Genomic DNA, 14,544 nt, shown 5'->3' with positions numbered 1-14,544 from the left:
AGGGGCGTCTGCACGCAGGCTCCGTGCTACTGCATCATCATGGAGTACTGTGCCCACGGGCAGCTATACGAGGTGCTGCGGTCAGGGAGAAAGATCGCCCCCCGGCTACTGGTCGACTGGTCTACAGGAATAGCCAGCGGCATGAACTACCTGCACCTCCACAAGATCATACACAGGGACCTCAAATCACCAAAGTAAGTCCAGACAAACACCTGAAAACCTGCACACACATTGCCTTGCAGCATAGTACCCTCTTTTGAAACTTTTGAGCCCCCCCTGTGCTGGGCCAGGACAATGGAGTAATCTTGAATTAAAGGGGGTGGGAATGTGTTCTTGCTACTGTTCTGTTGAGAAGGTATACACAAATATTGAAAGGTTACAGCCTGGGAAAACCGCATTTAGGATAAACACCATAGCCCGCAAAGAGCTTTACTCTTACTCTTGTGTCCAAAGCTGTCTATTGACCCGTCAGACACTGAAGTCTACCTATGTTCTAAGTTGTAATATTACTGGAATGTTTTTTTTTTCCTTTCATAGCAAATGGAAGAAAAATGTTTGCCCTGGAGTAAAAAAAATAAATAAAAAAAGCATGCTTTTAAGGGAAATTAGCTATCCAATGCTTATTTGTAGCATGTCAGTACATCTCAAAAGTTCCAATTTTTCTGATGGAATCAGACCTACCTGTTTCGCGCGAGGGCCTTAATCCACTTGACTGTCTGTTACACTAGAGCCAGGTTCATTATTCATAAATTCCACAACGGTTGCAAAGGGCAGAAAGATTTACAATATTCCTAGACTCTGCCTCTCCCACATTCTTTACAGCAGTCACCTGTTATATAATCAATGTCGAATGTATGCATTGTCAGTAGAAAAGATCGCCCTTGTCAGTAGAATTACTGAATCTGACGGATTTAGGAAGAAAAGAAGAATGCATAGTGCTGTACAATCAGCATTCTGTTTATCGATTTTGCTTTTTACTGTTTGTTTTTAAACCCAGACACTTGTGTTTTATTAAGAATATTACGAATTTCTTCAAGCTCTTTTTTTTTCTAAACAAAAACTATTTGGATTGACAAGAGATGTGGTGAAATCAGAGCAGCTTGCATGTAGTCTGTAGGCAGGAGCAGATGTCCAGCAGCCTGCCAGGGAAGCATTGCATGGGTTTGGTTCATCAGGGCAGCTGTCTGTCTGTAGCTAGCTTTGTGCAGCTTTGCAAAAGGGGATGGGTGTGGGTTTGTTTTTGAAAACGGTGGGGCTTGTGGACAAAAACTGGAGAGGGTGCATGAGGCAGAGCTGGCTTTCATGCAACAGACCAGAATAAAATGAAAGCTACCACTTTTTTATGAATATCACTACGGCATGGGAGGCAATTCACATATTAAACATTGGATTTACAGTTTTAATTTTATGACTTTGAAAAAAGACAGGAGCATTTCTCCTACCCAATATAGCGACAGCGTCTACTGTATAGTAAAAGGGTTAATCCTGGTGCAGGCTGCTATCCCAGAGGCTACACTGGCAGGCAGGAGTAAAAGGTGTGGTAGTTAGCAGCTGCTCCACTGTGAACTAGTACTTCAGCTAATGCTGAGCTGGGACATTCTGTGCCTATGCCCAGTAGAAACAAAGGTCTTAGTCTTGTAGAAAACTGTTTTAAAGCTTTTTTTAGTTTTACTCAGATTATGTGATTTGAAATTATGGGTGGATTATATTTAAAGACATTTAAAATTATACAAATAACAATAATCTCCCAACAGGCACTGTTACAGCACTTGACAGGCCCTATGATGATCAAGGAGTATAATTTAAAGAAAATACATCAATTTGCTGGATATAAAATGCAGTTTATTTAAATATACATTTGAGGTCAAACGAATGCCCCTTCAGTTATAAACATACGCTTGATTTGGTTTCTAACGTTTTTAACTTTAACCTAATCTTGGATTTTCTTACCTATGGTAACATTAAGTAATATAAATAGTAAGTCTGTATAATGTATTCTTTTCCTTGAAAACATGTGTGTAAGTTGCTAATAAGTTTTATTTTGGTTATACATCTGCTTGTTTGGATGTAAAATTAATTATTTTCTTGATTCCAGTGTATTAGTCACACATTACGACGGTGTTAAAATATCCGATTTCGGGACCTCTAAGGAGCTGAGTGACAAGAGCACAAAGATGTCCTTTGCAGGGACTGTGGCGTGGATGGCACCAGAGGTGATCCGCAACGAGCCAGTGTCTGAGAAGGTGGACATTTGGTAAGTCAGATTACAGTATGTGAGGACTGGCACATATTCCCCCAGCCTCTAACAACAATCAGTGTAATTAAATATGTTAGGTCTCTATGATGTATATTTACAGGGAGGGGCAGACATGCCGCAGAGTCTGTGGCCTGTAGAGTAATTGCTTTTGAGACTGTTACTGAAACCAAAGTAATTGGTGCAGTCTTGGTTACAAAAGCAGCTGCCAACCTGTCGGCCATCTATTGCTGTCAGATCTGCTGTCTTGCAGCAGTGTAGAGTAGTGGTTAGGGCTCTGGACTCTTGGAGGGTCGTGGGTTCAATCCCTGGTGGGTAACACTGCTGCTGTACCCTTGAGCAAGGTACTTTACCTAGATTGCTCCACTAAAAAACCCAACTGTATAAATGGGTAAATGTATGTAAAAATAATGCGATATCTTGTAACAATTGTAAGTCGCCCTGGATAAGGGCGTCTGCTAAGAAATAAATAATAATAATAATCATGACTGAAACAGACTGATATGGGGGGAAAGCAGCTTTTATATGTGACTGAATAAATGTCAGGGATTTATTTTGCATAAGAAATGAATGTGACAGCCCATTTACACAAGTGACCCCCATTCCCCCCCCCCCCCCCCCCCAAAAAAATTACAATATAGCTTTACGTTGATTTACAAACAAATGTGTATTGAACCCCCTACAACTGTGCTTTGTACATTTCTCAGCAGTTACAGCTTTCCCCACCAGAACCCAGATTCCCTTTATTCTCCATGTTGACAGGATTAGACATTCTAATTCCTTCTGCTTTCATCACAGCGCACTGTAACACTTTCATATAACCAGCCTTTTATTTGACCCAGGATTCTTTAATCGCTCTTCAAGCAAATGGCGGCTATTAAAAATGTCACCTCTGATTCCCCTGTGTGCATGCACATGTTACAGAACCTAGTCAACGAAAATGTATTCAGATTTTATGTTTATAATGATTGTTGATCATTTCTCCTTTCGCTCCCCCCATGTCTGTGTCCAGGTCATTTGGAGTTGTACTCTGGGAGTTACTAACCGGTGAGATCCCCTATAAAGATGTGGATTCCTCTGCTATCATCTGGGGAGTTGGCAGTAACAGCTTGCATCTCCCAGTACCCTCCACCTGTCCTGATGGCTTCAAGATTTTAATGAAGCAAACCTGGTGAGAAGCGATATTTATTAGTCTGATACTTTGTATTACTCTGTAATCTTTTTTGCTGAGGTCATGAACGCAATGCAAACAGCCTTTCACATTGGGGATGTATTGGAGGCCGTCGCCCCTCTGCAGGTTTATCCAGCTGTGATCAAACTTGTTTGGGACATTTCTAAGCAATCTAGAGGTATAAGGAGTCATACTGATTTCTTTTCATGCTACTGATGGCTCTAATTTACTCTAAATTTGTGGTTGTGGGATGCATGTCACTGTTTTGTTTTTTTGTTGTCCAGAATTCTTGTTTGCTGTTTTTGTAGATAATCTACCAGGAAATAAACCAAGTGCTCCTGCTTGGTCTAGTGGATATAGTGATACTGTGCTTTCTAAAAGTCTGTGCCTGTGTTTTGCAGGCAGGGTAAGCCCAGGAACCGTCCGTCCTTCAGGCAGATCCTCCTCTACCTGGAAATTGCCTCTGCTGATGTGCTCGGCACCCCTCAGGAGACCTACTTCAAATCCCAGGTGAGTCCCAACCTGGTAAAACTGAGCAAAGGCAGTGTGTAGCATTGTGGGGCGTTTTTTTGCTTTGTTTTTTGTAATGCATCTTCTAGAGATATGTTTTGAGACTGGTATCGCCCATCATTAGTACATCATTAAAAAAAATATGGAAAATCGCAGTCCTAAGTTAGCAGAAAATAATTTGTGCCTTTACTAATTGCCAGTGATGGAAGATCTGTAGCGATGTGCATCATAATAAGCCTGGGTCGCACTGCAGTTCCATCAGTGTCCTTAATGAGTATTGTTTGATCTTGCAGTCAGAATGGAGAGGCGAAGTAAAGAAACACTTTGAAAAGATCAAAAGCGAAGGCACCTGTATCCACCGGTTAGATGAAGAGCTGATTCGTCGCAGGCGAGATGAACTCAGGTGTGTAACTGATTTGTTCTTAAGAGCCTGGTAAAGTATGTGGGGGGCCCCAAGTGGCTGTGTTATGCTAGGTGATTATTTAACTCACCTGGTACCCCCCCCCCCCCCCCCAATTGTTAATATTCTGATCGATAGATTTGACCTTATGCTTTTTATAGTTTTACTTCAGAATAATATGTTATAGTTTCAATAATAATAATAATATAGTTTCAACTTGGGTAAGGTAGTGCTAATCAGAGTCAGTGAAACCAGCTGTTAAATTATGGATTAAATCATACATAATGGCGATTCTGCCCTATAAGGACCAGATTATAGTAGTCAAATTAATCCCAAGTGTTATTGCTTAGTTTTGTTGTAACATCTGGGGGTGATGAGTAGTAAGGTCTAGTCCACTGTGATCATTCAGAAATGTTGTTCTTGGTCCCAACGTGTTGAATTTCTGCCGGCTCCCTGACAGGCACGCTCTGGATATCCGCGAGCACTACGAGAAGAAACTGGAGAGGGCCAACAACCTCTACATAGAGCTGAGCGCCATCATGCTGCAGCTGGAGGTCCGGGAGAAGGAGCTCATGAAGTAAGTCCTTTAGGAAAAGATCACCAGGGATTAGTCCATTGGGCCTGCAACCTGATCATTTTGGGGGTTTGTGATGGGGTGCAGGTGTAGGGTGTGGAAATGATGTCACAACAGTTTGTGTTTAATACAAACAGCCCCAATACCAGCAATGGTAAAGGGGTGTAATTTATTTAAAACCGGAACTCCGTCCAACAGAAAAGTAAACAACAAAAAGTTCACACTGAGCGAGGTGCGAGGTGCGGGTTTGTGGTAGTCAGGTGCAGGGTGAGCAGTGTCCAGGTTTGTGTGGGCTGGCAGTAGTGTGGCAGCTTTCCTGGAATTGTTCACGTCTTCCCTGGTCCTGGCGAGCACAAACACGGAACACAAACAAACAAAACACACACGGCAGTGCAGGACAAACATAAAGTCTTACCTCAGAGGCCCCGCAGTCACAGAATGACTGCCCTTATATACTAGGAGACTCCACCCCTGTGATCAGCGCGACTGGGCACACCTGACCGCAGTAATCTTGTCCCCTAATATGGTCCTTCCGCCCAGCACCAAGATGGCCGACTTCCTTTTCCGCCCTCACCTTCAAGCTGGCCAATCTGCGAACAGGCGTGCAATCACCTCTGCTTAGCGCCCTCTTGTGTCGGGAGAGAGATTTACAGCTCTGATCCTCTCGCTCCCTATCACAGGGTTATATTTGGAAGTATGCCAATGTGAGCCACATTGGTCATGAACATCCCTCAAGCCTGGCCAGCATGGGCCACCCATTTAGAGGGTGAGGGAGTAGTCCAGTTTCCATACTCATTCAATCCACTCCAATCTTATATTTATACTGTTTGCAAAGGTGCCCGGTTCCAGTTGTGTTTTTAGACACCTGTGTACTTGTACTACTGTATTTGTACAGAAATTAATTGTTCAGGTCTTGTTTGGATAATAATCAGTTACCAGAGACTCCTGCTTCACTGTGTCTTTTCCCCGACAGGAGGGAGCAGGCTGTGGAGAAGAAGTACCCCGGTACATACAAGCGACACCTGGTGAGACCCATCGTGAGGCCCAACGCCATGGAGAAACTCATCAGGAAGAAAGGCAGCATATCACACAAAGCAGGAATGCAGGCCAAGAGGTGAGCAGCCATGTTCATGCCAGCACTATGATTTAGTTTTAGAAATGTTCTTTTTATTGTTAGCCACTAATACAATGTTGACCATTGTACCCTCTTCTCATTCCAGGCCAGACCTGCTGCGGTCGGATGGGATCCCCAGTGTGGAGGTGTTGCCTTCCCACTCGCCGCTCTCAGGGAGCCCCAAAGTATCCACCCCACCGGGCAAAGCGAGGTACCGCAGCAAACCGCGCCACCGCCGGGGCAACAGCAAGGGCAGCCACAGCGAGTTCACCGGCATCCTGATGAGTGTGCCTACCGCTCCAGAGGAGCAGCAGCACCTCGCCCACAACCACAATTTCCACCACCCCCAACCCCCTCACAGCCACCTTCGCAGAGAGGACGCTGTGGCCAACTGCGCCAACAACCTGCGCTACTTCGGCCCGGCCGCCGCCCTGCGGAGCCCCCACACAGACCACCTCCAGCGGAGGTTGTCCGGCTCCAGCCCCGATCTCATCTCTACCACCATGGAGGCCGACACCCGCCAGAGAGCAGCTTCTGAGAGTGCCAGCCAGAGCCCCCTGTGTCCCTGCTGTCAGGCTCACCCCTACCCTGGTTGTCTGCGCTGCCAGGAGATGGCTGCGACTACCACAATGCCAGCCGAGAGACTGGCTGACACCAACGGCCCTGCTCCCAGCCAGCCTGAGCTCCCTGCCTGCTGCCTCCTTGGCTCCTATGAGATTCCCAAGCAGTCAGAGCGCTCCGCAGCAGCTTCTGAGGACAGAGAGCAGACCGATAGTTTCCAGCAGGGAGTCGCTCCCGGCGCCACCCCCCAGCACCTCACCCCGCAGGGCCTACCTCGTAAGCTGCAACCCCTTCGAAAGGTAAAGCAACAACAAAGCAAAACAAAGTGCTTTTTTTGTAAGGAATAAAACAATTCATGTTGTAAATGTAACATGAAGCATCCCAGCCCAGTACAAAAATGTAACTGCTCTAACCTGCAAATTACTTTTGTTTCTTTATAATACTTTCCCTTTCACTGGTTTCTTAATTGGGTCCAAAATGTGCATGTTGTCCCATTTCTGTTTTTTTTTTTTTTAATATAATTTAATTTTTGTATAGTAGCTGCATGCTATTTTCCAACAGGATGTTGCAACTCAATATGATCCCTTCTTGTGTTTAGAATGGGGACTACTCGTCCGAAGAGGAGGAAGGAGAGGTGGACAGCGAAGTGGAGTTTCCACGTAGACAGAGGTAAGAGTCTGACCTTGTTACCATCACACATACGTAAGTGGCACCAGACAGTCTCACTTGATAAGTCCCAGTTTCATGCCGAGAAAAAAAGCTACCTTGTTTAGGTATATTTGACCAATCAGCTTATCACTCTTATCACAGCATAAGTCTCATATAAGTCTATAGGTTTGTGTAACAGTTGTTCATGTAGTTGTAGTGGAGGAACAATTTTTTTACCAGGGTATTTAATTGAGAGTAGTTCTGAACCCAAGGCCTGGGTGCAGGGCTAATGTGAGTTTCGAAACCTACATAAATACTGCTCTGGGGAGCTTGACACATTTTTTGCTGAAATGATGGTGCTTAAGGAAAAGGAACAGTAGTTGTGTGCAAACCTAATGCCCCCCTATGCTGTTTCACTATTTCTGCCAGTCTGCTGTATGATCCATACACTACATTTTTCCATTAAAGGGGATGTAAATGCAAGCTGTGTGCCTTGTTCAAAAGTAACCGCCTCTGTTCCCTTGCAGGCCTCACCGCTGCATGAGCAGCTTCCAGTCCTGTTCCACCTTCAGCTCTGAGAACCTGTCAGTGTCGGACGGGGAGGAGGGCAACACCAGCGATCACTCACACAGCGGGCCCTTGGACGGTATCGGGAACAGCCAGGAGGAACAGCTGGATGAGCTGCTCTCACAGACCCCCGAGATCCCCATTGACATCTCTACACAGTCTGACGGCCTGTCAGACAAGGAGTCCGCCGTGCGAAGGGTCAAGACTCAGATTTCTCTCGGCAAGCTCTGTGCCGACGAACACAGCTATGAGGTCAGTACGTTGCTTAATCCGCTTTGCCTCCTTCACAGTATTGCAGGCAGCAGGTGACTAATTGATTTGATTGATTCCCATTAAAGGGGTGCTAGCCAAGGTTTCCTCTTACCGTTTATTAGCTTTATTAATATTATTACTAGTGTGCATTTTATTGTGCAAGAGAATATTTTTGGTTCTTCACTTGTTTTAAGGCTAATTCGGAATATGCAAATATGTCAGATATAGCACTAAAGATGAACTGCTGCATCCTGGTACTTGTGCTGTAAGTCACATTGTGATTGCCGCTAGACCATTGGAGTGGATATGAAACATAAATGTATTTAAGAGCACATCTTTGAGTTTTATTGTTACATGAGGTTTTTATGATCACCCATTGTGACAAGAATGCATACAATTACTGCAGTAAACTAAACTAATCGGATTTACTTTACTGTAGGAAATGCTGGTGGTTAATAAAGCCCATTCTTTCTCTGTTCCAGAGCCCACTGCACTTCGCAGAGTCTGACTGTGACACCTCGGAAGCAGAGTGCTCCGATGCCACCATTCGCAATAACAAGCCCTGCAGCACCTCCACCTGGTGAGCAGGGGAGTCCGGCTGACTGAGGCTTCAGCTGAACAGAGACTGCTCAGCGTCAAGGAACAAGAAAACAGGGCTTTTGTAACAAAACTGCAATAACAGAAGAAAAAACTAAACGGACCCAACCTTCCTCTACCTGCCCCCTTTCCCATTCCCGAAACCGGTTCCAAACCTAAACATTGCTATCATTTCAATTACATATGGCAGGGATTACATATTGTTGAATAATGTAGCTAGTGTAACATTGATAATTTATTTTTGTTTGACATTTAAAAACAAAAACAAAACTTTGTACTGTATAGCGTGGAATATATTCAGACAATTTATTGAGAAAAACAGAAAGAAAAGCTGAATGTGAGTCTTATAGGTTATCATGCGAGGACCAGTCTGTCTGCTTATGCCAGGGACCAGTTGAGTAATTGATAGGTTTCATTTAGGGAACTTGGATTTTAACAGTGGAATACAAAACTGTTATTAATGCTGCTGCTGCTTCATTTTCTCTACAGAAACAAAAAAAACACTGATGAATTTTACACATGAACTTCACTGCAAACCTGAACTTAACCACAGACCTCTCCAGTATCATATGTGTGCAAATGCATTTTGTTTAATGCATAATCCTCAAGTACTCTTTGGGGTGGATCAAACTAAACCACCTGGAGATTTGCCTTTTTTTTTTTTCTTTTTTTCTTTTTACTTTCTTTACTTTTATAGAAACAACTCGTCCCTTCCAAGTGCATACAAGAAGAAATGAAAAGCCTCAACACCAGCATGAAAAAGCAGTTTTTTCACCAAGCATGTCCGCCCAGCTTGTGTTGCGAAACCCCAGAGATTAGCATGAACTGTATCTCGATAGGATGTTGCAAACAAGCCAACACACAAGCAGCGAAAACCAGCAAAACAAATCCACCCCAAACCAAGGATTTGCTTAGACTTGGAATGCAGTTTGCCCTCTATTCTAACTGCTCTGTGGTTTTTACACATGTTTTTAATTTATTATTTACGTTCATGAACAAGAACCAAACCAGTGTTGAATTATTTTACAGAAGGAAATTCCAGTATCTTCAAAGCAGCTCTTTTAAAGACTGGACCATCATAGTCTCTGGGTTAATCAGCTTGGAGACAGTGAGTCCGCCAGCATATAGGTTTCGTTTTGTGTTGTTTTTATAAAGCGAGTTCAGTTCAAGTCCTGGATAGTTGGTTACAAGATGCAGCATCCCTTTGTATGTACTCCTCAGCTGAAATGCCTCTCTTCGCTTTCCTTGATGGTGTAATTTAGTTGTTGTTGTTGTTGTTAATAATAATAATAATAATAATAATAATAATAATAATAATAATAATATTATTATTTCTATATCGAAGGTTTTTTTTTTTTTTTTTTTTTTAATTTTGGCCTGATGTTTCACTTAATGGACTAAACCAGTTGAATTGCAGAACTATTCACTATGCCTGTCTCAAAATGTTGGTTAAGAAAGGACCCAACCACATTATATATATATATATATATATATATATATATATATATATATATATATATATATATATATATAATGCATGCACAGGCTCCCCATAAAATATGAATCTTTCTTGATGGACAAAAAGAAGCATTTCAGGCAAGCATAGCAATTTATTAAGTTAAGTTTATAAGCTTTTATTCATTACAAATGTATATTGTAAAGGGTATCGCACAGCAGTAGCAGAGTAGACATCTAGTAAACCTGGAAATACTAACTGGACAATCCTAGTACGGTAACCTTTGAGTCACACTAATTATTATTGCTGATGTATATTTTAGGCAGCAGTGACAATATTTATCCACCAGGTTGAGACAAATACTAGACAGATGCATTGTTTTTATGTACCAGAAAAGGGATACTGCATCTTTCTCATCTGTATGATTGGCTGTAATTCATCTCAGGCTTTTGAAATAGTGAGACAGCTCTCTCTCCCCCCGCCCCCTGTTCATTAGGGAATGAAATCAGATCACAAACCTTCCACTCAGCACAACAGTTGGAACTCTGACCAGCTGTTCTGGGCTGAATAGGGCTGTAAGCTGGAGACACTCCCTGGGCTGTCAACAACAGGACTTTCACTCACCAGTCATTACTGTTGAGATGAAACCTTCTAGAAATCCAAAATAGAAAATGGCTCTTGCATGTGGCTATGCAAACAGTCTAATGACAGGTTTGATTGCTAAACCCTTGTAAAAGTTTGCAGAAAAAACAATTCTGATACCATTATAAAACCCGTAAACCCTAGCAGAACCATTAGCAAAACCCAGCATTACCAACACATTTTACAAAGTGGTCCAGATACGGTAACATTACAGTGGAGTACCAGTGTTGGTTCATACCATTGGCATGACCAAAATATGCAACTGTTACTGCTGTGGTACTATTGGCTTATAGTAAAATGTAGCTGCCCTTGCACTTTATTATTTGTGGGGGTGCTGGTCACATAAAAATACATACAGTCTGATTTAATCTGTTTGCAACATGACCTGGACCTTGTACTCAACACTCAACAGTGTCGACACACAAATGCAGCTCTTCTGTTATGTGCAGTTAAGTTCATGGTAATGATGATGAGGATGATATGCTCCAAGTGAACAGCAGGGGGTACTACAACACCAGTAACACACATGTATCAGCACACTACAAATCACCCTTCAGAAAAATGTGGTTAGAGAAAATCGGTTCCATTACTGTGAAGTGTGCATACTGTTCAGCACTTCAGAGTACAGTACTGTGGTGATGACATTTATATGATACAGTGGAACATGTATTCATACTAACAATTAAATCTGATGTATTTATTTATCAAGGGTCCCAGTAATCCTCCACTTGCAAGCTTGTGCCAGCTCCTCAGTGATGTTTTAATGCAGCTCATTTGTCTCCACCAAAACTGTTTTACAGCCTAAAGTGAATTGCAGCCTTTCTCCTTTTGTTTACAATGTCTTTAGAAGTATGTAGATTTTAAATCATAGACACTGTAAATTAGCACAATGTCTTAGAGTGAAGGAAGATGTCTTACTGGCACGAAAGTCGTGTTGGTCCATGTAAATTATTCAATTTTAAAGTTTTAAATTAATTTAATTACATTTTAATTTAATTGTTTGTGTTTTGTAGCTGGCCTACATCAAGATCATTTAAGTTATGGTGCAAATCTCAGTTGTATCTGTAGATCAGAAGTGTTGTTAATTTGTGGCCGTTGTTTTTTAAACTGAATTGCTTTAGTCGTATCCTGATGACATTTCCTAATAAGTATTATCATAGCGCTGTATCAGTGAATGATGGAAGCTGTCCTGAATAGGTATGGAAAGAGCTGTCGGCATTGGTTTTCATCAGGGACTCTTGGAATGTCTCAATCTCAAGACGTTCCTGTGGGCACTGTTTGAAATCCATGTCTTTCTCATCTGGAAGCCGGGGGTGCAGTCTTGAGTTAGCCACCAGTTAAGTGGATTTGGCAGGCAGATCTGTAATCATTATCATTCACAGAATTTGCATAGACTGAAGGTTGAACCTATCCAGCTTATCTTCCAAACAGGCTGTGAATATCTCTCTCTTCTTTTTAGGCTTCATTAAAAATGCCGACAGCCTGAGATATGATCAACCCTTTTCCTCTGTGATCTCTTGAGCTTTCCCTTGTCTCTCCCACTTTCTCTAACCCTTTGTTTGAATGGCTTCCTGATAAAACAAACTGGACTATGTCATGTATTAACCAGTGTACAGTGATGGAAATAAGATGGGAAATCAAAGCAAAAACAACTGCATGGAATAAAAGCCAGTGTACTGTACCAGAATCATGTGTGTCATCTTTCAGATTGGCGGTGATTGGTTCACTGTTTGAATGTGCAGTAAGGGCCTTTTAGAACCATTGTTTACTAGCTAGGGGTAAAAGAGCACCTCAGACATTTTTTAATATTAATTTTGCATTGTGTATTACATTATCTGATGCTGTTTACTCTCTACCCAGTTAATTAGGCCATGCTGTCCTATTTGAAAGAATTAAGAAAAAAGATACAGTGGATGCATTCTGAATGTATTTATTTATTTATTTATTTATTTTTACAACAATGGTCACACAGGAGTCAATATTGTATTATTCTGCCATACGAATTAAAACGTGTCATCTCATTCTCCTAACGAGTCGCTGAACTCAGACTTGATGCAGTCTGTCCCACACCCCTATCAAAGTATCTTCAATTTTCTGTAGATTCTGTGGCTGTGCCTGCTGCTGTGAAATAGCAGTAAGCAGTATGTTCTACACGTGTTCAATTGACGACATTCTTACTTAACACACATGACCAGGTGTTTGGTTAACTACACATTTAAAAAAAAAAAAAAAACAGTTATCCTTTCCTTAACAAATTTTGAGTAGTAGCACAATCACATTGGAATTTGAACCTTTTTTTCAAAGCCAGGTGCTGAGATACTCCTGTACACAGTACACATTTTAATATCACCAGAAGAGCAATGTGTTTTTTTAGTTGTTTTTTTAATATTCAGCAACTGTAGCTGCAGCACAATGACAACTTCTGCTGGTATTCCTGTCTTAATACAATACACAGTACATATTTACTTAGAAATAATCTTGCTTATCAACAGGTTATTAGGAAGCCCTTAATAGATCTCAAGGGGGAAAGAATAAGTTTATTTATTTATTTCTTAGCAGACACCCTTATCCAGGGTAACTTTACAATTGTTACAAGAGATCACATTATTTTTTACATACAATTACATTATTTTTTACATACAATTACCCATTTATACAGTTGGGTTTTTACTGGAGCAATCTAGGTAAAGCACCTTGCTCAAGGATACAGCAGCAATGTCCCCCACCTGGGATTGAACCCACAACCGTCTGCTTAGGAGTCCAGAGCCCTAACCACTACTCCACACTGCTGCCCAAGTTAGTAAAGAATAAACATTCCTGAAATAAGAAAACTGTTTTTTAAAAAAATGACACAATTTAAAGATGCTGAAACTAAATGAAGTCCTTATTAATACAGTAATTGGGTTTTAACTTCAAGCTGGGTTTGAATTACTAATTAAATGATTAGTAGAAGGAAAGATGATTTAGAGGGAGGTCTAATGATTTGCAGTACATGCAGTGTGCTTGGTTTTGCTTGAACATCCAAATGTATTTGAATATTTTGAATATTTTCTTCAGAAATTTCACCTGTTGGGTTGCATTTATGGACCCCTGCCCCAGGCTGAAATATCAATTCCCTCTCTGAACTTTGCTCAGTATACAGTGGTAAATAGGTATCATGGGGGTAATTAAGTCTACTGTAGATAGACTAAAAGGCACGCCCTACGACTGGATCATTTTGAGATTCACAAACATCGTAGTGGCCATACAAAGTTGATATGGTTGATTTACAGGATTATCACAGAAGCATTCATTTAGCAAGATGGGTTTCAGATTCCATTAACATTGCTGTGCTGCATACTACGTATAGTTCAAGTGCCTATTATTGGGAATTGCTTATGACACCAGTTTGTAAGAAGACTTTCCTTGGAAGTTGAGACCGGTTTGGGTATCCCACCTGGAACAATGATACATTTTACTCTGATAACAAATACAAATATAATAATAATAATAATAATACAATTACAGCACATGTAGTCCTGCTAAAAAAATATATTTGGACAAAAAGGCTTTTGACATCGTTTTCACAGGAGAAACATAGTTTACTGACTACATGCTGGCTAAGCCTAAAAAACAGACGTGTAAGGTTAATGATTACCATAAGGAGGTTAGATATATACATTTCATAAAGCAATGCAAATAGTGTGCTGTAGAAAACAACGCAGTATATATAGTACATGAATGATTGTATTTTATGAAAGCAATACAGATATTACCTGAACATGTTTATAACACTACAACACTGTATACACCCTGCCA

The 14,544-nt window shown here is 41.4% G+C and overlaps 1 protein-coding gene across 4 annotated transcripts in view; it reads left to right on the top strand.

Moving 5' to 3' along the window:
* Positions 1–12,767, top strand: part of si:ch211-45c16.2 (mitogen-activated protein kinase kinase kinase 13) — a 38,116-nt gene extending 25,349 nt beyond the window's left edge. For all 4 annotated transcript variants that reach the window (XM_034007380.3, XM_034007372.3, XM_059032108.1 and 1 more), the window contains 11 exons: positions 3–194; positions 2,096–2,254; positions 3,267–3,425; positions 3,827–3,935; positions 4,229–4,338; positions 4,796–4,912; positions 5,883–6,023; positions 6,130–6,883; positions 7,183–7,253; positions 7,760–8,051; positions 8,534–12,767. In XM_034007380.3, coding sequence (XP_033863271.2) covers positions 3–194; positions 2,096–2,254; positions 3,267–3,425; positions 3,827–3,935; positions 4,229–4,338; positions 4,796–4,912; positions 5,883–6,023; positions 6,130–6,883; positions 7,183–7,253; positions 7,760–8,051; positions 8,534–8,635 — 2,206 coding nt within the window. In that variant the 3' untranslated portion in view covers positions 8,636–12,767. The remainder of the gene's footprint in view (positions 1–2; positions 195–2,095; positions 2,255–3,266; positions 3,426–3,826; positions 3,936–4,228; positions 4,339–4,795; positions 4,913–5,882; positions 6,024–6,129; positions 6,884–7,182; positions 7,254–7,759; positions 8,052–8,533) is intronic.
* Positions 12,768–14,544: the final 1,777 nt, after the last annotated feature.

Source organism: Acipenser ruthenus, chromosome 10, assembly GCF_902713425.1.
Source record: "Acipenser ruthenus chromosome 10, fAciRut3.2 maternal haplotype, whole genome shotgun sequence".
Taxonomy (NCBI): Eukaryota; Metazoa; Chordata; class Actinopteri; order Acipenseriformes; family Acipenseridae; genus Acipenser; species Acipenser ruthenus.
This window is presented reverse-complemented; position numbering and strand designations above follow the sequence as displayed.